Source organism: Myxocyprinus asiaticus, chromosome 19 (genome assembly GCF_019703515.2).
Source record: "Myxocyprinus asiaticus isolate MX2 ecotype Aquarium Trade chromosome 19, UBuf_Myxa_2, whole genome shotgun sequence".
Taxonomy (NCBI): domain Eukaryota; kingdom Metazoa; phylum Chordata; class Actinopteri; order Cypriniformes; family Catostomidae; genus Myxocyprinus; species Myxocyprinus asiaticus.
This window is the reverse complement of record NC_059362.1, coordinates 17474663-17498868: the sequence shown is the minus strand read 5'-3', so window position 1 is coordinate 17498868 and position 24206 is coordinate 17474663. Positions and strand designations below refer to the sequence as shown.

At 39.2% G+C, this 24206-nt stretch overlaps 1 protein-coding gene across 1 annotated transcript in view; it reads right to left on the bottom strand.

Annotated features, from left to right (window-relative positions):
- LOC127410376 (adenylate cyclase type 1-like) overlaps positions 1-22456 on the bottom strand; it is a 69003-nt gene extending 46547 nt beyond the window's left edge. Inside the window, exons 1-3 of the mRNA XM_051645609.1 lie at positions 21651-22456; positions 12583-12732; positions 24-142 (exon numbers count right to left, since the gene is read on the bottom strand). Coding sequence (XP_051501569.1) covers positions 24-142; positions 12583-12732; positions 21651-22280 — 899 coding nt within the window. The 5' untranslated portion in view covers positions 22281-22456. The remainder of the gene's footprint in view (positions 1-23; positions 143-12582; positions 12733-21650) is intronic.
- Positions 22457-24206: the final 1750 nt, after the last annotated feature.

The following is a 24206-nucleotide window of genomic DNA, read 5'->3' as shown; positions in this document are numbered from 1 at the left end:
GACCTCACTCTTTCTCTCAATACCTGACATTGTCATGCCGTTGGATGTATATCTTGTGGAAGATTCTTTCTGGTGGCTTCAAGAAGTCCTCCTTCATCTCCATGGCAACATTTCTGGGCAGCAGGCTCATTAGGAGGCGTTCCTGTTGAATATTTGTGTATACAAAACAACTTTTTGAATACGACAGTCGAGTTTAAAATAAAATGTACTCGAATAATGCTATGGCTTCTGGCAGTACACAAAGTACCAGTTAAAAGTTTGGACACACCTACTCATTCTTTATTGTTACTAGTTTCCACATTTTAGAATAATTGTAGTCATCAAAACTATGAAATAACATAAATGGAAAAATAGTAAGAATACTTTTACCAAAAAATGTTAAACAAATCAAAACTTATCTTATATTTAAATCGTATATTTTATATATATATATTTTTTTTTTTTTTTTGTAAGTATCTCAAAAGAAGAATGATCCGCACAAAGGGGACACAGACATTTCGGCCTTACGGCCTTCCTCAGTGTGTCTGGTCGGCATTGACTTCCAATTACAAGTAACTAGAACACACAACAAACATGATTATCTAATTAATCACTTAACATGCTCATTAATCAATCAGAACATCTTAAATGTACATCCTAATATGTACTGTGTTAAACCCTTTGGTCTTTGGTTTCATGACAAAAATTCATAGCATATAACAGGATACATTTTGCTCCTGGTTTTTAGCAGACCTGGCACTCTTTATTAAAGGGATAGTTCACCCAAAAATGAAAATTCTGTCATTATTTATTATTCGTTAGATGCACATCTCCACATGAACTCTGAAACTACTGTACAGTAACTAGTGAAACTACTCAGAGTGACTACTGGGTTCTGGGTCACCAATTGAATCAAAGCCTTTCTCGCCAATATTTGATGGGATTCAAATTTGAATATCAGGGAAAGATCCAAGAGATATCTTAAGTATTATCAAAATAAGGTGTAAATAATTAATTGTAAACAATGTAAATAAGAGAAAAGAGTTTGTTTATTTTTAATGAATGTGCAACAATTCCTAAAAAATTGTTGTTTAGATTGTCATTATGGGGTATTGTGTGTTGGTGGCAAAAGTAAATAAAATAAATGTAAAAAAAACTATATTACGTGTCTTTAACTACTGTATACGAATAATAAAATACATACAATACGATGTACTTATTGTGTAACTATAGGTTTAGGTTTAGCATTAGGGCAAATGTAAACAGTATAATTATAAATGTAATTAAATACAGGTACTTTAAATGTAAGTACAATGTAACAACAAATATGTACATAATAAGTGCATTGTATCAAATGCTTAAATGCATTGTATTTAAATACACCAACAACAAAGTGGGTGCAAAATCTGTAATATAAGTTAATACCTTCTCAAATGAGTATAAAAAGTTGAGGGTGTCTGAATACTTAAGGAACAGTTTGTTAAGGTACCAGTACAGCCAGAGATTACAGTATTATTCATTTGCTCAATAAAGAACTTCTGAGAACTATTCAAAGAGTATATGAGTATATCTGTATATATGAACTTATATTATCAAACCCTCCCAGATGTAATATAGCAAACACGTTAAAATATTGAGTTATCTAAAGAGATTCATGAATTGATATCAATAATAACAAATTCAAAATTTGATCTCAGTGTCTCTGGTTGATATACCCAATAAAAACTCCATTATTATGGGTACAGTCAGATGAAAACTGTTTTTTTTTTTTTTTTTTCTGTTTTCTGAATGCTTTTTATCTATAAACTTTCAGATATCTGCAAAGTGGGCAAACTCTGTGAGAGATCACAGTTCCAAGCGTTGGAGTTGGTTGGCATGGCAAAGGTAAGTTTCCGTGGAAACGCATATAGTTCATCGCCAAGCCATGCGTTACTAAAAGCAGGTGATAAATGCCTTCTTGATGAGCAAACCCCAGGAAGCCAAGCCACCTGTGATAAAAACCCAACTTGTCTGTTTTTCACTAGTCTTAACAAGGCACAAACTTAAGAGTTGGGATGAAAGATGGTTTGAGAGTTTGTATAATAAGTAGCACTGCTGTAATTGTTTTACCTTCTTTCATTGGCTGTTTAACATACATTATTAATAGCTTTGAATATGCTAGGATCTGTCAGTTAAGCCTAAAGATTACCAATATTTTCCTTGTTGACAATCATTATAAAGCTACCTGTCACTGAATATCTATTGTGTACTAATGTACATGTACAGTCAACAAAGAGGATGCTAGATGGTTCTTTTGAGAATTTTTACAGGACTTTATCCAATTTAAGGGTTTTGTCCTAATGTACTTAATGGGACAATCTGTAACCACTTCAGCTTGTAGTTAGTTTGCAACATAAAACAACACCTTTAAAGACCCAGTGAAATCAAAATAAAGTTTTGCTGCTTTTAGTCCATATCTATTACATTTAAAGTAATTTATATGCTAGTGTATTTCTAAACGATGACAAATTACATTTACAAAAGATATAAGCATTTAAAATCCGCAGTTTCTCTCTTCTGGAATAAAACACTCAGGAACATCGATGACGTCACATAGAGTTTGAGAAACCTTGTCCAATCAAATGTGAATGCAACCTCTCTCTACATCTGTTCAGCACGTCTGGCTGTGTTCTAACTGACGCTGATTGTGCCTTTGCAGGACACTTTGAAGAGAGCACAATCCATGCTGTAGAGTCGTTCCAAACAGATTTTCCAATAAGAATCGCTTAAAAAGTTCTGACTGATGATTATCACCTTTCAGCCATCTGAAGCTCTCACAGTGGAGGATAAATGTCTTCAAAGTGAATAGGGCATATATGATCACTTCTGTACGGGACGCACCAAGGCGGGAGTGGGATATGAGGAAAGTTGCTGGAGTTTATTTATATCTTTTGTGCAGCCAGAGGTTTCTTGGGATGTTCAGCTCGAGAAAGTGTTCATTATTCGTTACCCTTAGTGTATTGTAATTCAAAACATGGATATATTATCTTTTACTCGCTTGTTTGTTATTCATCTGCATTGGACTTGCAGAATGGCTCCAGCCTCGTCGTAAGAAAGACTGCTATGTGGTGTTTGTGTTTGTGGGCTGGTTTTGGATTAATGTTGTTAGCAGGGCTGCATTAACAAATGGGCTTACCTGGGCTTAAGCCCCAGGGCCTGTGGCTGCAAGGGGACCCCCATCTCCCAGAGGAGCTTACACAGATTTTGCCTTTTACTTTCCAGTATTTCCATTTAATCCAAAAGTTACAATTTCCAATTCAATTCATTAGTACCCTCTGTCCCACTGTCCCAGAAAGTTCACACAAAGCATAACAATCTCCACTCTCCAATCTCCAACTTGTGAAATCAATACATCAACAATTAATGCTGAATGTGCATTTAGTTTCCTCAAGTTATAGATCACTGATTTTCTGTATATACAGATGAAGAAGATTACAGACTGGTCCATATATCTGAACTGAGTGTGCATGTATGTCAGAGAAAGAGTTGTGCGTTACAGCTTGGTATGATGTATAGAGTGGGTGGTGTTACCTTCTATTCAGGGAGTTTGTTGGGTAGGAGGTGGATGAGTCATGTGCAAACAATTATAACCAATTTCAGTCGCTAAGGAACAAGGGGAAAGTGTCCTCTGCTTTAGTTTGTATGAGTGTGTTTTGCATCTTTCCATCTTATGCCCCTCTCCACTTCAGTAATTCAGTAATTATCCACAGCAATCTGCCCAGAGCTCAGTGAGGGAGATAAGTTATGCTAATGTTGCTATGTGATTCATATCCTTATCATTGATATAATCTACAATGGCAGCTAAAGATGAAGCAGTCTTACTAAGAAATAAAGTGGAATAATGGATCTGGCTCGTTCCGGTAGGTTGTCAGCACAATACATTTTCGAATAAGTGCATCAAATTCTCCTGTGTGTGCAGCTTTGTCCAGAAATGTCTATCTCGCAAAAAATGGCAACTGATATAGCAAACAGTTCGATCCAAACCAAGTAAAGAGAGCTCTTGTCTCTTTAAGGATTGGGCTTTTAGAAGTGATGTGTGTCTAGAGAGCTGTACAGTTGCATTGGAGTAGAGGTTTTTAAATATATTTGGTGTTGACTGTTTGTTATGCTGCACTTAATTTGATAAAGTTGATAACTGAAGAAAATATACTCTACATTTTACATTTTAAATAGTCTGAAGTGTTTTTAGTCTACTTAAATGTATGCAGATGAAGAAGTGAAATGACTTTGATTTGCAACGCATTTTACTTCCTTAGTGTCCTAATTCCCTTTCGTAGGGAACTCCACGCTGCATTGCTAAATGCTTTGGGAACACATAAGTGGTCATGTGGTCTGAAGCCCTATACAATCACACCAATTCATTGGCAGATGGCGCTTAAGGGACACCCCTAAGGAGCTACGTCATGGGCTCCTTATAAGCATCACCCATAGTGCCATCCCCTCAGATTTTCTTTACTTCAGTGCATGAATATTGTCTAAGCCTGTGTTGTTTTTCTGGCATCTCACGTCGGAGCGATGATTAAATTGTCTCCCTTTTGTGTGGCAACAAATAAGGATGGCTTTGAAAAGAGCATACATTTCAGAGCAAATTTCATATGCAGCTTAATAAAAACCTGCATTGCAAAGGACGGACCAGGACAATGGCGCTTAATCAAGGCTTGCATTTTCTCACCACGAGGCGCTATCCCCACTTGTTCTAGTTCTACGGCCTCCGAATATGGAGCTCCATGACTTTGTAGCCATTTGAGATTTCGGCTCTGTGCTTGAGAAAATGGAGTGCGGACAGACAGTGGACTCTCTTGTGTTTGTCGCCCTCCCCCCGAGCGAAAGCGCACTCTCGCCCATCAGACATGCTTGTGATGGCTGGTGTTTTGCTCAGCTCGGTGGCCATTTTCTGGTGAATTTGCATTCAAAAGCCATGCGATTCACCAGCCACTGCAACTAAGATACGCTGTATAAGTTGTTTCATTGTTGGACGGTAAGTAAACAAAATGGGCCCCATTCCCCCTATTGTCTTTTTTCTGTGTAGCTCTGAGAGAGCTTGCATGAATGAGGCAGTTGGAGGCATAGCCTCTGCCTCTTTTTCTCTCTCTCCCCTGTTCAGAGCACTGTCTCGCAGCAGATGAGTTCCCGCATGGTCCGTTGAACCCTGGCCGCGGAATAAGAAGGTCGGAATAAGACTGAGTGATGGCGAACCAACACACAGAGGGCTTTGTCGGTGCCATTATTCTCTCTGGATTTTATCAGAAAATTTAAGTTAGCTTTTGGATCTACACACAATGGTTTTGTAGTCTAACCAAGCACATCGCGTTAAGAAGTGTCTGTTTGAATTCTCCGGCTTCCCCCACGGATTGCACTGGGGTGCCAGTCAGTCAAGGCAATGCTTTTGTTTGCGAGGGTGATGGGCTTTGTGCCTCATTCTATGAATTGAGGTTAGCAACGCTTCCCCCCTGCATGTTCACGTCTCAAGTTCAGATCGGTGCCATTCAGAGGACCGCAGTCTTCCAGCCAGCCAATGCCCGCTTATGTGTTTATTATGAAGCGGAAGACATTATCGAGTCAAGTTCGCCATTCATCACACCTCGAACGCTCGAAATTGTGTCTTATTCTCCCCCATGAATCACGTTGTGGAATTAATGTTGAGCATTCTCAACTAAAATCTCTCCTCTACCCCCCTAAACCAAGTGTCTTGGGGCATGCATAACTCTCTCCAGTGTACAAAAGTACTTTGTCCCTAGCACTACACATTGTTGCTCCATTGTGTATGCTGGGACCGGTTTAGTGTCCAACTCGTTCTCTGTACCCAATTAGCTCCCTTTCCCCCTGTAATTTGCACTGGCGAACGAGCACTGAATATTTGCAGCTGGAGTTTTGCCTCTGCCTCCATGAACAAGGTCTCGGAGCATGCGTAATAACACTGAATGTGCAACACATAGACATCAGAAGCGAGCCTGATGTACTTGCTGTGAAACAAAGGGCGAGCCCCCAGCAAGTGAACGAAATTGGACTGTACAAACATATCCGTTTCTTCCCTGTTTGCCCTTCGGACAGTATCGGGAGAAGTTCGCTGTTGTGCAACGCATCGAACACCCGACAACCAGATTATAGCCCAGTCTCTCCCTACAGCTTGCACTGGGGAACGGGCAGTGAGAAATCTCATCACGATTTCAGCCTCTGTCTCCTTGATCAAAAGTCCAGTGACATTCATAACAGAATTTGAAGTTCAACAAACACAAGTGTACACAAAATGTCTTGTACAAAGAAAATATATTTTCCTGGCATTTAAGTACACAACCACCACTTATGCCTAAGTACAATAAAGGCAAAAAAATTATTAACCCTTTTTCAATCAGCCACATTAGCACAGGCACACAAGCTCCCCTCCCCTTTACTGTTGGGACTCATGATCACGGCATCCGCTCTCATTCCCCTAGGCTTGTTGCATGTGAGACCTTTTCAGTGCTGGATGAACTCTATAAAGGGACTTCAACCACTGAAGCATAAGTTTCTTCCCATCAGAGTGACGCATGGGTGCTACCAGACTCTGTTGCCATGGAAATGCACCCGCTTTCTGTTCCACTGGGATAGGTGTGTCAGTGCAAAGTGATAACGACATACGCCTTCATCAAGGGTTGGGGCGATCTGGAGGAGGAAGGAACAAATCTGGAGGAGGTTTGGCAGAGCGGAAGTGGAACTGTTCGTGTCAAGCGGGATGTCGCACTGTCCCCTCTGGTTTTCTATTTTGCCCCCGGCACCGCTAAGCATCGATGCGCTGGCACATCAGTGGCCGATAGCACGTCTCTACGTGTTTCCTCCGATCAGCCTGCTGCACGCAGTTCTGCAGAGGGTGCTTTTGAATGATGGTTTATCGCCCGCTGTGGCTGATACCATTTTAAATGCTAGAGCTCCATCAACGAGGAGGTTAAATATGTTCAAGTGGTGTATTTTCACTTGGTGTACAGTGCGAAATGAGGATCCTATTCACTGTCCTAGTGGTTCAGTGTTAGAGATTTTACAGGAGTGTTTTGGGTCTGGGGTTGCCTGGCAACACTCAAAGTTTATGTTTCCGCTATAGTGGCTTAACATGCGCTTGTGAATAGAGTCTCTATTGGGAGACATTCTAATGTTTCTCATTTTATGTGTGCAGTATGCAGGCTGACACCTTTTTTGTCCCATTCCCATCCCTTTATGAGATTTATTTGTGATGGTAGAGGTGCTCTCGGCTGCCCCGTTCGAGCCCTAAAATCAGCTACTGATAAGGTTTTAGCCCTTAATACGGCCTTGCTATTGGCTTTGGAATCATTTAAGAGGGCTGGTGATTTGCATGCCCTGTCGGTCAATCCCCTATATATGGATTTTGCGCCAGGGTTATCAAAGGTCATATTGAGACCTTGTTTGGGCTATTTGCCTAAGGTTATCACTATGCCCTTTCGCTCACAGACTACTAATTTGCAGTCCTTCTCTCCTCCCCCATTTGAGTTGGAGAAGCATGAAATTTGCATTTGCTTTGCCCAGTACGGGCTCTGCGGGTTTATGTCGATCATACTAGCCAGTGGCTTAAGTCAGAGCAGTTGTTTTTGTGCTTTGGTGGACGCAATAGAGGTGTTTTGGTGTCCAAGCTGAGACTGTCTCATTGGCTTGTTGATGCAATTTCGAGTGCTTATGAGGCATGGTTTGCATTCGCCTCTGGGTATTCGGGCCCATTCTACGAGAAGTGTGGTATCTTCTTGGGCTTTGGCTAGAGGAGTGTCCTTGCAGAACATTTGTATGGTAGCAGGGTGGTCCTCTCCGCATACGTTTGTTAGATTTTAAAATATGGATGAGAGTTTGACTCCTGCTTCCAAGGTTCTTTTTCCATTGGAACAGAAGTAAATTAATAATTTTTATATAATTTAGCTCGCTTGTGTGCCGCTGTAGGCTAGCGGGCTTAGACAAATAGCAGCTACTGTTCGCATGGCGTTAGGGTATTCAATCCCCAAAGCGTCTAGCGACGCAGCATCTCGTTCCCACTCAGGGAACTAAGGTTAAGTAAGTATCGTGACATTTTCCTTCCTAAAGGAAAACTAAGTGTAAAAAGGGTCCATTTTGATTTCACATTGATTTTAATTTATTAATAATCAATTTACTGAGTTTCAGGGTAAAAAAAAGTGAAATTACCTTCATTTGCAACCAATTTTACTTCCTTAATATCACAAATAACAGAGTGAAACAGAATATTCAAGAAAAAAATATGTAGGACATAACTTTTTTATTCATTGGGACTCGATTGGACTGTAAAAAGCAGTCGTTCCACTCATTAATCATGTGCAATAAGACTAGGAACTAGGAAAAGATGTAAAAAGAGACCATTTTGATTTAATGTTGATTTACATTTTTGTGTTTCAGAGTTCAAAAAAGTTAAATGACTTTCATTTGCAACCCATTTTACTTCCTTAATGACACATATTACTGTGTAAAAGATTTTAGAAAGGCTGCATTACCCATAACAGTAGCTGCTAAAACAACACCTGTCTTGAATAGCTTTTTGGCTATAACATTAAACAATAGCATGCATGGCCTAGGTCAAATCAGCCAAAAAGGAAAGTCATATAAGAGCAAAGGCAGAGTGAGTAATTAAATTTTGATGAGTGCTTACAAAGATTATTGTTTGGAATACATGCACTATTGTGTGCAGTACGATTAGGAATGTGTAAAAAGGGTCAATTTTAATTTCATATTGATTTTATTATTATTATTTTATTGATTTTTTATTTAAAGCAAGGAAGCTGAATTAATGAAATGGCTCAGATGCTATTAACACTCAATACCACCAAGAGCCTATTGTAGTATGGTGCATTTGGCAGGGTGCAATGGCATTATAGTTGTATACAGCCTAAATGCCAACTAAGTCAACCCACTAACCTTAGACCCCACCTGTTTTGTGTGTCTTTGTGTATATGTATTGGTGTGTGCGTGTACACATGTAAATCTGCATGTGATAGTGTTTGTTTGCTGGGAAAGCTTGACCTTTAAGCTAGTCAGTGGGGAATGAAAGCAATCTTGCAAGGTAATTACCTGTCAAAACTGCAACTTTAACTTGAGGGAGAAAATGAAAAACCTGATCATTTCATCTAATACATGCAGCTATGTGTGTGTGTGTGTGTGTGTGTGTGTGTGTGTGTGTGTGTGTGTGTTCGCGTACAGGTAATTTACACAAAAAGTGTCCATGGACTATTTTTTCCATGGACTAGCATCAAAATATTGGCAGCAGTTGTAAACTAAGTGTAAATTGCAAACAAAAAGCTTCTTTTTTTTTTCTTTTTTTTTTGCGGCAAGTTCAAATAGTGATAGATGCTATTTGCACCCCTAATGAAATACTAACATACATTATAGGGGCATCACAGCAGCATGTTTATTGTGTTTATTTAGAGTCCCAAAGACACACTACACCAACCCTTAACTTAATCTTCCCCTAAAAAAAATTAACCATGGTTTTACTACAGTAACCATTGTATCACCATGGTATTTTGTAGTAAAATCATAGTAACCTCAAAATTAAACATGCACTATATTAACACCATATTACAGTAGTAAAACCATGGTTAAATGCATTAAAACTATGGCTTCCACCAAAAAGCGTGGCTACTACAATATTACTATAGAAAAACCATGCTTAATTTGACCTTGATCAAACCTTTCTCTCAAGCCCCTGATCTTCAACGTTGCCAAATCACTGCGAGGATATCCACCTTTATATTAAATTTTATTTACTATTATAAGTTGTATTAAAGGAAATATTAAGAGTGGAGACAGGAAACAGAATGCAAAAAAGTGGGGCAAAAGGCAGATAAGAAACCAGGTCATCTGCACGAAAAAGTATATCAACACCATTGTTACATCTCATGCCACTGCAGCTACACTAGGAGTGCAGTTTATCTTCAATTTCTGTGTTTCCACCAGACCATTAGAGTGCAAATAGAAATGCTGTATGGTAGGCTGAGGTGGGTAGTAATGTGCTAGATTTACTCTGTTACATTTACTTGAGTAACTATTTGGAAAAAAATGTACTTTTATGAGTATGTTTTATGGTGGGTACTTTTCACTCTTACTCAAGTAAATTTCTGATGAAAAATGTTTTACTTTTACTCACAATGGGTAGCATTCCTGTTGTTACATTACTGCTTTTAATTTGATAAGTGTTAATGAATGCATAATTTATTGAGATTCTTTTACGACAGTGGAATTTCACAGCTGCTGCACGCTGTCACTCAAGTTGCGTTCAACACTACAGCAGCAAGCGTGCAAAACAATTCACATTTCAAGATTAAAATTGCAGCTCCACATTAAGAAAACATGGTGAGGTAAGTTTTAGAGATTGTGATAATGTGGGCTTGTCCTGTCAGTGTGAATCTGTAACGGGCTCTTATGACCTCAGTTTCTAAGTTTAAATTTTTATATCAGCACTGCAACATATCAGTGCCTACTGTATAAATCCTTGTAAACATCTGTGTTAAGTGCAAATGTTTTGCCCTGCCTATCGCGATTGTGAGCATTTCTGTACGTGCAATGTTGGCGCGTGCACAGCGTTTGACAGATGCGGGCGGCTTTGTCTAATGGACAACACACTTCCAAACACAGAGATAAGGTGCAATTTCCCCCCTTCGTGTACAGAACTAATTATCTAAATTCTTTCAACACTGACACTGCTGGACCATCACTAAACTAAATTCACGCAGGATGTTAAAAGCTGTGAAATAATGACAGAAGGCATGAATAAAGCATGATCTTTCTTCAGTGTATAATTAAACATATATAACTTGGGACTGTGTGACATTGTTCATGTTTTTCACCATAATAATTATTAGAAAAAGGTTTCCAAACTTCTCTTCTAATTGACAGATTCATACAAATCTGAGAAGCATCCTTAAAGTGATAGTTCAGCCTTTAATTAATATTATATCATCATTCCCCCGCCTTCGTTTTCTACCAACCCCGTGAAACTTTCTGTATTCTGTGGAACCCAAAAGATGTTAGACAGAATGTTAGGGACTGACAGTCTCAGTCTCCATTCCCTTTCAAAATCTGGAGAGGGAAAAACATGCAGTGAATGTAAATGATGATTAAGGTTAGCATTCTGTCTAACATCTCCTTATAGGAATAATTTTTCCAAACTAAAAAAAAAAATTGCGCATCATTACTCACCCTCATGCCATCCCAGATGTGTTTTTTCTTCTTCTGCTGAACACAAAGATTTTTAGAAGAATATCTCAGCTTTGTTAGTTTATACTAGAATGCAAGTGAATGGGTACCAAAACTTTGAAGCTCAGAAAGCACATAAAGGCAGCATTAAAGGAATTCAAATGACACTGGTTCAATCTGTCTTCAGAAAGGATATGATAAGTGTGGGTGAGAAACAGATCAATATTTAAATCCTTTTTTACTAATAAATCTAATTTCACATTCTTCTTCTTGTGTTTTTGGTTATTCAATTCTTTGTGCATATCGCCACCTACTGGGCAGAGAGGAGAATTAATAGTAAAAAAGGATTTTTTATATTATATAGTTATATATATTTATCTGCTTCTCATCCACACCTATCATATTGCTTCTGAAAATCACTGGAGTCATATGGATTACTTTTATGCTGCCTCTATGTGCTTTTTGGAGCTTCAAAGTTCTGGTCACCATTCACTTGCATTGTATGGACCAACTGAGATAATCTTCTACAAATCTTCGTTTGTGTTATGCAGAAGAAAGAAAGTCATGCACATCTGGGATAGCATGAGGGTGAGAAAATGAGAGCATTTTAAGTTTTTGGTGAACTATCCCTTTAATATGATGCATGGAAGAAAGAAGTCATATGGGTTTGGAACAACATGGTGGTGAATTATGACAATTTCTATTATTTACAATAATATTAACAGTATTATTATTATAATTATTATTATTCTCCATTATTCTAATGGATGTTAAATGTGTATCATGTACTGGAATATAGGAGAGTTAACATCCATTACCTTATATGTGGAAGTAACTAGTTACTCACTACTTGAGTATTCTTTTTATTGGATATTTTCTTACTCTTACTCAAGTAATTTTTAACATGATTATTTTTACTTCTATTTGAGTAATAATTTTTTTTAAGTAATTGTACTTCTACTTGAGTAAAGTTTTTGGCTACTCTACCCACCTCTGGCAGTAGGTACTATTTACACCTAGTGCAAATAGTCACTCCGTAACATTTTAGATTGAATTTATGTGTACATGGGAAAATGTATATCTTAGGTCCTGTAACTGGTCACCATTTTACCATTTTAAACACCTTTTTGCCTTCAATAGTTCATTTTAAATGGTCTTGACTTGAATGGAATTTTAAATGGAAAAATTACTTGACTTGGTCCTGTGGTGTGAAATTAATTTCTCCATTAATATAAGGTATAAAAAACTGCATGTGTAATAATTATGAAAGTATAACTAAAATGCTGTTTAGTTTTAGATGGAGTATAGCATGTCACACCTCAGGACATGTCAGCTTTTCAAAAGTATTTCATGTCAACTACCCACATGCATGTGTTGGAGTCTGACCTGTTTTTCGTTCTCGTCCTCTAGTTGCAGGCGCTGTTGGATGCAGTTTCTAGCCTGTAGAAAGGCCTTCCTCTGGGCACGCTCAGTAAGGACTCGCACAAACACACCCGACAGATTCACACCAACCAGCAACACTGCATTTGCTACCAGCTACAAACACAGAGAGAAAAAGACAAAAGGGTCTGTGTGTGTGAGTCTGCAGGGGCCTTGACCATCCTGTTTATTGAACCATGGAGAAGGATTCTGACATTTAAAAATGCTGTAAGCAATATTTAGCCATTATAGAACTTCCTCCATACTTAGCTACCAAAATAGACACACACCCCTTTCCAAAAGCCCATCCCCCAAAGATGCCATTACACCATTGAGACCATTGTAATCAGAGATGTAGCAGGAGAGCAGCACTGTGTCTCACTGTTATTAAAGTTGTCAAAAGCAACAGTATCATAATAGTATTTTCGCACGTAGGGTTGGGAATTGGTTCAGAACCGATTTTGTATTTTTTTAAATACTAGAACCATTTGATTTTCGGTTTACGTTTCCCAAACGTGCAATTGACACTTTGCTAAACTGTTCTGTAAGTGAACAGAACTGCTTATAATGTCTCATAACGCTCACTATGATTCGGTGAACTCTTTATTTACTGTTGCCTTTACTAAGACCTGAATCAATACGTAAATGAATTAACATTAAGTTATTAGCTTTAATTTACCTTGGAGCAGATGTAGGTGTCCTTGCTGATGTTAAACATGTTCATTTGGGAATGAGGGCTGACACAGTTTAATCTATAATATGCTAGTTTATTTTATTTTTTTATTTTTTGGATAATTTCTATCAAATTCTGCATAAAACTACTCAAACACACATTACTAGTAGACTCTCATTGGAAAAAGCAAGCGCTTTTATTCAGTAGCATTTTATTTGGTATTCAGTGGCAGTGCTGCCTCTCTATTGAATCAATAGCATGAAACACACGTCCAGTGTGGTCCGATTCCTGAACGAATGATTTTTATGAGCCGGCTTTGAATCTACAGCACGAAACATGCAGTGCGATCACTGTAGTCTGATTCCTGATTAATTATTCTTATGAGTCGGCTCTTTTTAGTGCATCAAAAACATACAGTGTGACAAGTGTAATGTGGTTTGCAAACCAATTATTCTTTTGTCATGTCAAACTCTAATGAATTAAGAACTGTTACTGTGTTATGTAATTTTGTACTTGAACAGATAGACCACCCAAAAATTTAAATTCTCTTATCATTAACTCACCCTCATGCCATCCCACACTGAAAAAAGTGAACTTATGCTGTTGTTGCTTGAAGGAGTTTCTACCTGATTTAAACTATAAAAACTAATTTTGTTAGTGTAACCTAATGTAGTCAGGTTTATGTAACTTAAAACAATTGTTGCATTAACTTTATTGAGTTACTTTGAACCAACATACAATTTCCAATACAGCTCAATAGAGTGCACTACAACTGTATTGTCATACTCCACCAGACCTGTAAAGGGCAGTACAGAGTCGTGTCATCTATAGGAGATCTGCTCTGAAGTACATACATATTAAAAATGTTGCGATGGAAGGCATACTGGGAGAACAACTTTGTGTTTTAATCATAGGAGAGAGCTTAAAAGGCTCAAACACACTCTAGGTAAGTACATGAATGCAGACGCACCTTGCTATGCAAGCTCAATTTCACGTGTCAGCGATCAATTCATAACACACCGCAAGTATGCACTGCATTCTCACCGTTGCCGCAAGGGGCGCTAGAGCGGATTTTCTTCTTTCAGTCAACAACTGTCATGGTGGACTCGGGCCGTGTCTCTCCCCACTCCTCAACTATCGACTCATCTACCACATCCGGGCTGCATCCAAAAACGTAGGCAGATGACTTGCTGCATAATCAGTTAATGGCTTTACTGACAGCTGTTTTGAATGAATGGAACTCTTAAGGAACTGGTCTCCGAACAGTTTGAAAAGCACCTTATTTTCATCCTGCCTCCATATACAGCCTCCGAAGGCAGCATTTTCCTGGTTTTGGACACAGCACTGGTTCCATGGCCTATAAAATCTGTTGCCCTCTGGTGGTCTGAGGTTTGTAACTGCCAGTGCAACGGGAAACCGCACGTTATGTATGTACAATGGGACCACGTGTTGGCCATGCATTAGCCAAGCGCTCGCGTCTGCGTTTACATACTTGCGTAAAGTATGTTTCGGCCTTAACGGTCAACTAGCATGTCACGATAGTAGAGATGGCAGAAACTAAGCTTTCCGAAACTTAGAGTCAACTGAACCAATTGCTTCGGAAAATCATTCCTTGTTTTTGAAGCACTCAAAACACAGCACGATGAGGACATCTGCTGATCATAGGCATGTAAATGCAATGAGAAGAATTGAGTCAAAATCAGATACAATGACACAATGCATTGGAAATTATTTTCTACCTTGTATTTGTCATATATTTTTCATGGTTGTCTACAATATCCTGGAATAAACAGATCTGAATATTTGGAGAATATGTAGACCTTCATATATAAGTTGGCCTTTTTTTGATTACTGTTTATTTTATTTTAGATTATAAAACAACACTTTGTTGTATGAAGACATTTTACAAATATTAATGCTTTGACAGATTGTGCATAAACATTTGAAAACGAAACTTTATGGTAATAAGGTACACTCTGACAGCATGGTACTCCAACTCACGCATCAAGTGCCTTAGACTAATTGAGGAGCATGTTAACCACTACTCTAAGCAGCAATTTTAGAATTGACAATAGTGGTGTGCTAAATAAAAATAAGAAAGTGAAGGCGCATTATCATGTACAATAGTCGAAATTCTAGATTCACCTTTTGTAAAACAAATAAATCTCTTTGAATATCACAAAATATCTATGTGTCTCTCAAAACTTGATTTCATAAACACAACATTTAGATTTTTTTTCCCTTTGGGAACACAACTCAAGGTGATCAACAGAGAAATTTAAATGACTAAAATTCTAATCAGAAACTAGTCTGATTTTACAGATATAATTTATTTATCCACTGACTCGAGATCAGTTACAGCCTGCATTTAACACTAATTCAGGGTTTCACTATGGGATCAACGCCCCCTAGCGTAACTGCGAAACATTTTGAAACTGTTTTGAAACAGTATGACATATCAAAGCTTCGTTTGCTGAAAGCAGGTGACTTGGCCAATTTGATACGCGCTCCAAAGCATTGGTTTGAAACAAATGATTCGTAAAGGTTTTGAAGCTTCGTGAACCATGTTTCGAAAGCACTTGAACACTAGGGAAAGCTCAGATGTAGCGTTGGCTGTATGGGACTGCGAAAGGTCCGTTTGGAAGGCGTGCACAACAAAGGGTAGAGGTGGTCATGGAAAGAGATGGTTATTTCAAATATATCTTTTTGACAATGTACCAGTAAACACTGAAATTCTTCTCCAGGCTCTCTCTCCACAATTACTATCTTTTTAGCCTGACAGAGAAAGATAATATTGGACAGGGAATGAATATACCATATGTTTGAGCTTGTCTGCCATGTTTTTCAATTTCACAGCACAGCTAGTCCCACCTCTCCAAGATTCTCATTGGTCAACAGATGCCTACACTAGAGTGCGTTGCAGCAAAAGTTTAAATGTTCTCAACATTTGGTCGCATAACGGAGCTACACTATCGGACACCCTTGCGTTTTCCATGTCCTATCAGGATCCTGACACTTCTGTTGACTTTGTTTATAGTTTTTGTGGCAGGATCCTGACACTCATATGTGTCTCCCATGTTTTATGAGTGCACATGGCATTCATTATTCCTCACAGTGAAAGTGAATGGGTACCAAAAATTTGAAGGTCCAAAAAGCAAATAATGGCAGCATAAATGTAATCCATAAGACTTCAGTGGTTAAATTCATATCTTCAGAAGTTATATGATAAGTGTGAGTGAGAAATATTTAACCCTCCTAATGCATTTAGAATCATCATACACCTTTTGCATTCACTGGTCACTTTTGACCCGTTGGAATCTAAGCTTATAAATCATTCATAACCCAATGTTTTTCATCTAAAACTATATTGTAAGTCATTAATAAGTTCTTAACTGTACATACATGTAAAAAGATTGATAGTTTTGGCATGTTAACTGACAAATAAAAAAGTTATTAATTAATATGATTTTTTTTTTTTTAAATAACAAAATGTATAAATTATTTGACATTTAAAAATATACACTGATGAGGCAAAACATTATGACCACCTGCCTAATATGCTGTTGGTCCTCCGTGTGCTGCCAAGCCGAGGCATGGACATTAGCAGCCCATCCTTCAAGTCCTGTAAGTTGCGAGGTGGAGCCACCATGGATCTGACTTTTTGATCCAGCACATCCCACAGGTGCTCAATCAGATTGAGATCTGGGGAATTTGGAAGCAAGGGCAACACCTTGAACTCTTCATCATGTTCCTCAAATCATTCCCGAACAATGTGTGCAGGGTGGCAGGGCGCATTATCCTGCTGAAAGAGGCCACTGCCATGATTACACCCCTTCATTGCCATGAAGGGGTGTACCTGGGCTGCAATGATGTTTAGGTAGGTGGCACGTGTCAAACTGACATCCACATGAATGGCCGAACCCCACAAGCCTTGCCGTTTCAGAGATGCTCTGACCCAGTCGTCTGGCCATAACAATTTGGCCCTTGTCAAAGTCGCTTAGGTCTTTACTCCTGCCCATTTCTCCTGCATTCAACACGCTGACTACGAGAACGGATTGTTCGCTTGCCATCTAATCTACCCAGACCTTGACATGTGGCCTTGCTAGGAGATAATCAACATTATTCGCTTCACCTGTGAGTGGTCATAATGTTTTGGCTCATCAGTGTAGATTAATTACAGCAAAACCAGTGTGATACATGTGAAGAAATATTTTTTTTATCAACATTTCTGTGAAATTGTATCTAAATATAACATAAATACAATTTATATTAACAATTATTGTGAGAATTACTAGTAATTTGAATGAATTTCCTATTGCTCATAACTGCTCAATACAACTTGGTGGTCAAAAGTTTTTAAACCAACTTATTCTTTTTCAGTTAAACATAATCAAAACAACTGTACAACTCAATTATACAACATTAATACTTCTTAACTATGAAAAAAAAATCAATTTTATTTACTTGCATGAACTGCCGAATGTTGATGCGTGAGTATGCTGCAAGTAGGTTCGGCAGAGTAAAATGTGGAATTTCAAGCCCTATTTAGACTAATGTGTGCATACACTTTTGCTCTCGCCACACACCCTTTAGACAGTAGTACCTTTGATTTAGTTTATTTGTTATGTTAGTTACATCTGTCATGTCTGTTTTGTACAGAAATGTGTGTGTGTCTGTGTGTGACTGAATGTGTATGTGTGTATACATGTTTGTAAAGAAGCTACAGTCCCAGTGAGAGACAAAAACGTATGTGAGGGAGTATGGGAAAGAGGCTAAATGTAAGTGAAGTGTTTATAAGAAAATTTGAATTCATAGACGTACCAAAAAAAAAAAAAAAAAAAAAAGAAATTCTACATAATATCATGTATAAAGCCACAATTGATGCTAGGGTCAAAACTGATATATCTTACATCTCTTAAACAATTTTATTAAAAAAATCTTTAAAAAAAAAATGATATATATATATATATATATATATATATATATATATATATATATATATATATATATTATTTGAATTTTGATAGTCTTGACAAAGTCACAAAGTTTGGTTCCCATACTAAAAACTATGTGGTATTTAAAAATTATTATCTACCTCTCTGGGTGTCAAAAATTACCCAAACGCAATATGTGGGCTAAGTCCTATTTTATGATCACTTTTACATTCTTCTTTTTTTGTTTTTGTCGATTCGCAATCTTCATGCATATTGCCACCTACTGGGCAGGGAGGAGAATTTATAGTAAAAAAAAAAAAGGCCTTAAATATTGATCTGTTTCTCACCCACAACTATCATATCACTTCTGAAGATATGGATTTAACCACTGGAGTCATATGGATTACTTTTAAGCAGCATTTAGTATGTAATGTACTGTATGTTGGTACCCATTCACTTGCATTGTGAGGACCTACAGAGCTGAAATATTCTTCTAAAAATCTTCATTTGTGTTCAGCAGAAGAAAGAAAGTCATACACATCTGGGATGGCATGAGGGCAAGTAAATAATGAGAGAATTTTCATTTCTGGGTGAACTATCCCTTTAAAGCTTGTGAGATTTCAATCAGGCAATTACTGACTGGTTGTTCATATAACGATGTGTAGTTTGGAATTTTATAAAAGAATGAAGTGAAATATGTTATCACGTTGTTTGTTTAGAATTTTAATTTAATAGCTATATAGTTAGGATCAATTACTGGATTGCATTTATGCCTCTAAAAAGTCTGTGTAAACATGCTTTTTAAAAGAATTGTATTACATTTATTTCTGATTTGTTATAGCCTATCTGCTCTGTCGAAATCTGAAATTATCTCATCATTTGGCAACAGACTGCCTGCGGGCAGTAAATGCAATAAAGCAGTAATTGCTTTTCTTATTTCCAAATATTTCTTCCTGAAAAGTAGAAAAAGGAACCTGATTCGTTAAGAGGAATCAGAACCAGAACCATTTAATTCTTTCTCGTACGACAAACTATTCGCTGACAACTGCTTATGAAGTTGACTATGCCGTTTGACTACTAAGCACTCAGCTTCCTGCTTCCCATATATGGACTACATTGTGAATGTACAAAATTATTGAGAAATTATTTAAAAAGTGCCTCAATGTCTTCTGGTTGGCTGAACAAAGATCTGACTCATATTTGTTTACTCTTTACAGAGCCTAGGGCTGTCACAGAGACAAGTGATAATTCAGGACACCTAATTCAGTGATATCTGTCAGGTAATAGGACTTTTGTGTGCCATTGAGGAGAAGAGAAAGGGGGCACTGGGTTCATTTTTTTCAATCCATCCTAGGATGATAAACTCCAATACAGAGATGGACACAAACCCCCACACTAGATAGCTTGAGAAGCTCTCTGGATAAGCTCCTGTGACTGAACGAATCAGCAATTGCCTGGCTTTTGAGACATGGCACTTCAAACAGATGCCTAATAAGGGCTTTGTATTGTTCATTCATAGAGGAACAGAAAATTGGATTACCCAGAATCTTTTCTACTGGTCTATGCATTATTTTTTAACAGGACCTTTGTAAATGAAAGTGAAGGCCATTTGCTGAATAGCTTAAGGGGATGCAGACAAATCCTTAGCATTATTTAAATCCCTAGCAGACTTGTAAATATGGTAACAGGGCTAATAAACAATGTGGCCAGCTTGGTTAAAGGGTATTTGCTATTGATTGGCAATCATTGATTGTGCAACACATTAAAGCATTTCAAAGTCAAGTGAGAGCTGACAGGTGGCTGACCACCATGTATTTTAAATGTGTTGCATGCTAAAAGGTCATGCTATGACAGTCTGAGGGAGATGTAGTGAAAAAAACTCATTAACTCAGCATACGAATGGTACAACTTGAGTCTAGATGTGAAGTGGTGCTTAAGTTTGAAGCACAATAATGAAATACTGTCTATGTACTGTTGCCTCCTGTGATGCTTCCATTTTAATGTGAAATGGCATTCTGATATTTTTAGACTAGTTGATTTGAATGAGTTTATGTCTATCCGCTCTGCTTATAGACTCTGAAGCATTTTTATTCGATTTTAGGCACTCTTTCAATCTTTGTCGATAAAATCAAAGCTTAAAGGAATATTCGGGGTTCAATACAAGTTAAGCTCAATCGACAGCAATTGTGGAATAATGTTGATAACCACAAAAATTATTTTGACTCGCCCCTCCTTTTCTTTAAAAAAAAGCACAAATCTGGGTTGCAGTGAGGCACTTTCAATGGAAGTGAATGGGGCCAATCTGTAAACATTAAAATATTCACAATTTCAAAAGTATAGCCACAAGACATAAACAATATGTAAGTTAATATGATTTTAATGTGATAAAATCACTAACTAACCTTTTCTGTGTAAAGTTAAAGGCGATTTTACAACTTTATTGCCATGACGATGTAATGTCAACAAACCCTAAAACCTTAAAACGACCGTAAATATGACAATTTAAACAACTTACAGCTCAAATAATACACGTTTTAACAGAAGAATTAATATAAATGCTTTTATAAAATTATAAGCTTCACCTTTCTGCATTTAACCCCTCCAAAGACTGGCCCCATTCACTTCCATTGTAAGCACCTCACTGTAACCTCGATTTTTGCTTTTTTTTTTTTTTTCTTTTTTGTGGTAATCAGCATTATTCCACAAATGCTGTCGATCGTGCTTAACTTGTGCTGAATCCGGAACATTCCTTTAACAGGTCCCTAAATTCAGTACTGTTCTCACAGGTTGGGTTGTTGATGATGGAAGCTGTAATTCCTGTATGAGTGCATGTCACAAACACCATTTAACATGGAGTGAGCATCTGCTTGTAAGAAATGTGAGTGTTCAGAGGTTTCAAGCTGTACTTAAATGTGTCAGTGTGCTGCCAGCTCCTAACTAGAGTAAACAAAAGGTTAAAGCATACAAATACTCTTCCCAACCTGTTGCGTGGTGTTTACAGCCGTACAGGTCGGTTTCATTTACAGGAGGAATCTCAGTATTTACAGTCTTTATGTATGGTGTTTTATTGTTATACACTTACGAATGGGATTTGCTGTTAAGTTTATTCGGTGTGGTTTCTTAAAAAAAATAACAAATAAAATAAAAAATAAAAAACTACATTTATTGTGTTTTTGTGCATTGTGCCTCATTTCTTTTGAGCGTTTTCCCTTCTGCTTTCTCAAGGCGCTGTCCATCAACAGTGGTGCTGAAACCAAAGTGCCACTCGCGCGACTCATCACTCCACCTTTGTGCACGTGCAGTGCGTGCCCAAATGATCCTCATGCTCCATGAAGCAAACTAAACACTACAATAAGAATCGCGTCGAGACATGATGTATAGTAAAATATTTCAATGTTTAGCAAGGAAAGTTAAATGGCTAAACTTACCGGTGTCCAGGCGCGAGGTTTGCAGGCCGTTACCGATGTTGCTGTCACGATGAAGTGGGACGCAGCAACCAGGATGCCGAACAAAACAGCCAGAATCGTCCTTACCGGTAGGAGAGAGTAGGCAACGAACGTAACGAGCATCAGCTGCCAAACACCTTGCTCAGGTGTTGTGCCCGTCGTGTCAGGCCCCTGCGCGCCCTGCGTCCCTTGCGGCGCGCCGTGCCCCAGCGCGAGGGGAAACGGGCAACAAAGGAGCGCGAAGGTGAAGCTGAAGAGCAGCGCGAGGCGCGCGATCTGCTGCAGCTGCGTGACCTGGAGATATTTGACGTTGGTGACGATGAAGAGCGAGGTGAAGATGACGCAGTGGACCGGGTGCGAGCCCTTGGAGACGGTGAAGCGCGAACTGGCGGACAGGAGCTCCACGAGCGCCAGCGCAGACGCGACGAGGATGAGGATGGCCAGCGCTTTGAGCGTGGCGGTCTGCTCGAGCTTTAGGTTGTATTTCTGGAAGAGCGTCTCGAGCTCCTTGCAGTCAAACTCGTCCTCGCACGTGCCGGCCAGGCAGCGACTTTTCCTCCGCCGTGTGCGGACTCTGGGAAACGGAACTTCCTCCATTGCGGGGCCATTCATACAGCCAGAGCCGCGCGCGCACTCTTCACAAACACCGCGTGTCCAGCATTTGTTTTGTCATGAGGGAAACGGACAAACACGTCGCGCCTCGAGACGGGCTCGCGCAGACAGAACCTAGCGCGAGACTGTTTCTATTACGCAGCACGCGCCACCATCCACAGGTTGGTGACTGTTGTTTGTTGCGCGAGCGGTACTGGTGGAAAAAAATTAACAAGCGTGACAAGCGCAGACAGCAGCCGCCTCCTCTTTTCTCTCTCTTCTCCCTCCTCGAGGCGGTCTCCAGGGAACAGACCACCCGTAGCGGCGGCGATTGTTCGGCCCCAGAAAGAGGTTAACATCGACAACGCAGAGTTGGGACTCCCCTCTCTGCATACCACAGCTGCATCTCAGCAGCACCGCGTCCAGATCACGCTTGCGCAATATCAGCCCGAGATTGAGAAACCAGGCACGTCTCCCAGCCCTCAAAAAAGATAAGACAAGACAGCACAGCTCTGACGGGGGCTCATCTTAAATGGAAAGATGCCATGAACTAGGACAGTCTCCACGCACGATGATCCTGTTTATTAAACGTGCAAATTATGTTTTTATTTTGACGTGCCTATATGACACTAGATCATGAGATGAATAACCCAGGAGATTCTCCCCGCCGTGCTGGCACGCGGTTATAAATAGCATACTGATGAGAGGCGCCGCATCAGTAGCCTTTTAATTAAGCACTTTAATTCCTGCTCGAGTGCCGTTTGAGCTCGCGCCGAGTGCCGTTACCGATTCGGCGGCGGAGCAGGTGTTTCGGATTACAGATCGCATTCATCTTTAATTCGCGCGCATCTGCAGCTAAATTGATTACCACCGGGTGCCTAAGTGGATTTTTACGTTGAGACAATGGGGTTGAGGAGGTGTGCTTGCTCCTCCATTGACGGGGGCCAGTAAAAAGCCACCATTCATTCAAATGATTTAACGTGACACAAAAAATGTTAGGCATGTCAGAGTACTGTATTGTAAGTGGGTTGTGAGGCAAGGGAGCAGCCTTGGTTTATTTCATTCATGACATCTCTCAAGATTTAGCATGTTAATGTGGGTATGACATATTGAAAGGATATTGGTCTTGCTGCTGCAGATCAAGTAGGGAGACTTGTTACTACACAGACATACTGAGGTGAACATGCAGACAGGCTGCTGTGGCACAATTAGACACACACAAGACATGCTATATCAGCATATATGTCATACTGGCATAAATACAATCCACATGTAGCAGTTCTAGACTGTGGAGCTGGGGAGGTGGAGGGTTTCAGAGAAAACTCTCGCAGCGCACTCCAGTGAAAATGGTTTACTTGCAAACGGAGCAAATTAAAATGTTAGGCAAAGAGCGAGGACACATGTTGATTGGCTAACAGATCACAAGTTTTGGAAAACCCTATCAGCATGCTGCTGCTGCTGCACATTTAGACAAACACAAGACATGCTGCATCAAACATGTATGACATACTTTTGCACAATTAGACATAAATACGATCCCCAAACAAAGCACGGAAGCTGCACAAACACATACACAAAACGCAAAACACAACCCCCCCCCCCCCCCCGAAACAAGCAGATCTACCGCCAAGACTTGTGTACTGCTGCTGCTCCAAAGAGCCATGTGCATCGAGAGTATGCTATCAAGGTGTGCCTTGGCCTCTTTGGCCGAATGGCATAATGCTAATGAAATAAAGCGAATAGCTTAAACATCTAGTGATCTGACTCATAATATGTACCTAGACCAGGAAAGCCTAGAGCAGCGGTCACCAATTAGCGGACCGCAGTCCGGGACCGGACCCCGGCATGGTTTCATCCAGACCGCGAGGCATCATGACAACGGTTGCCCCATCTTACCGTTTCTGCAGTTTAATTGAGCAATGTGTCAAAACTACAGAGCTGTACACA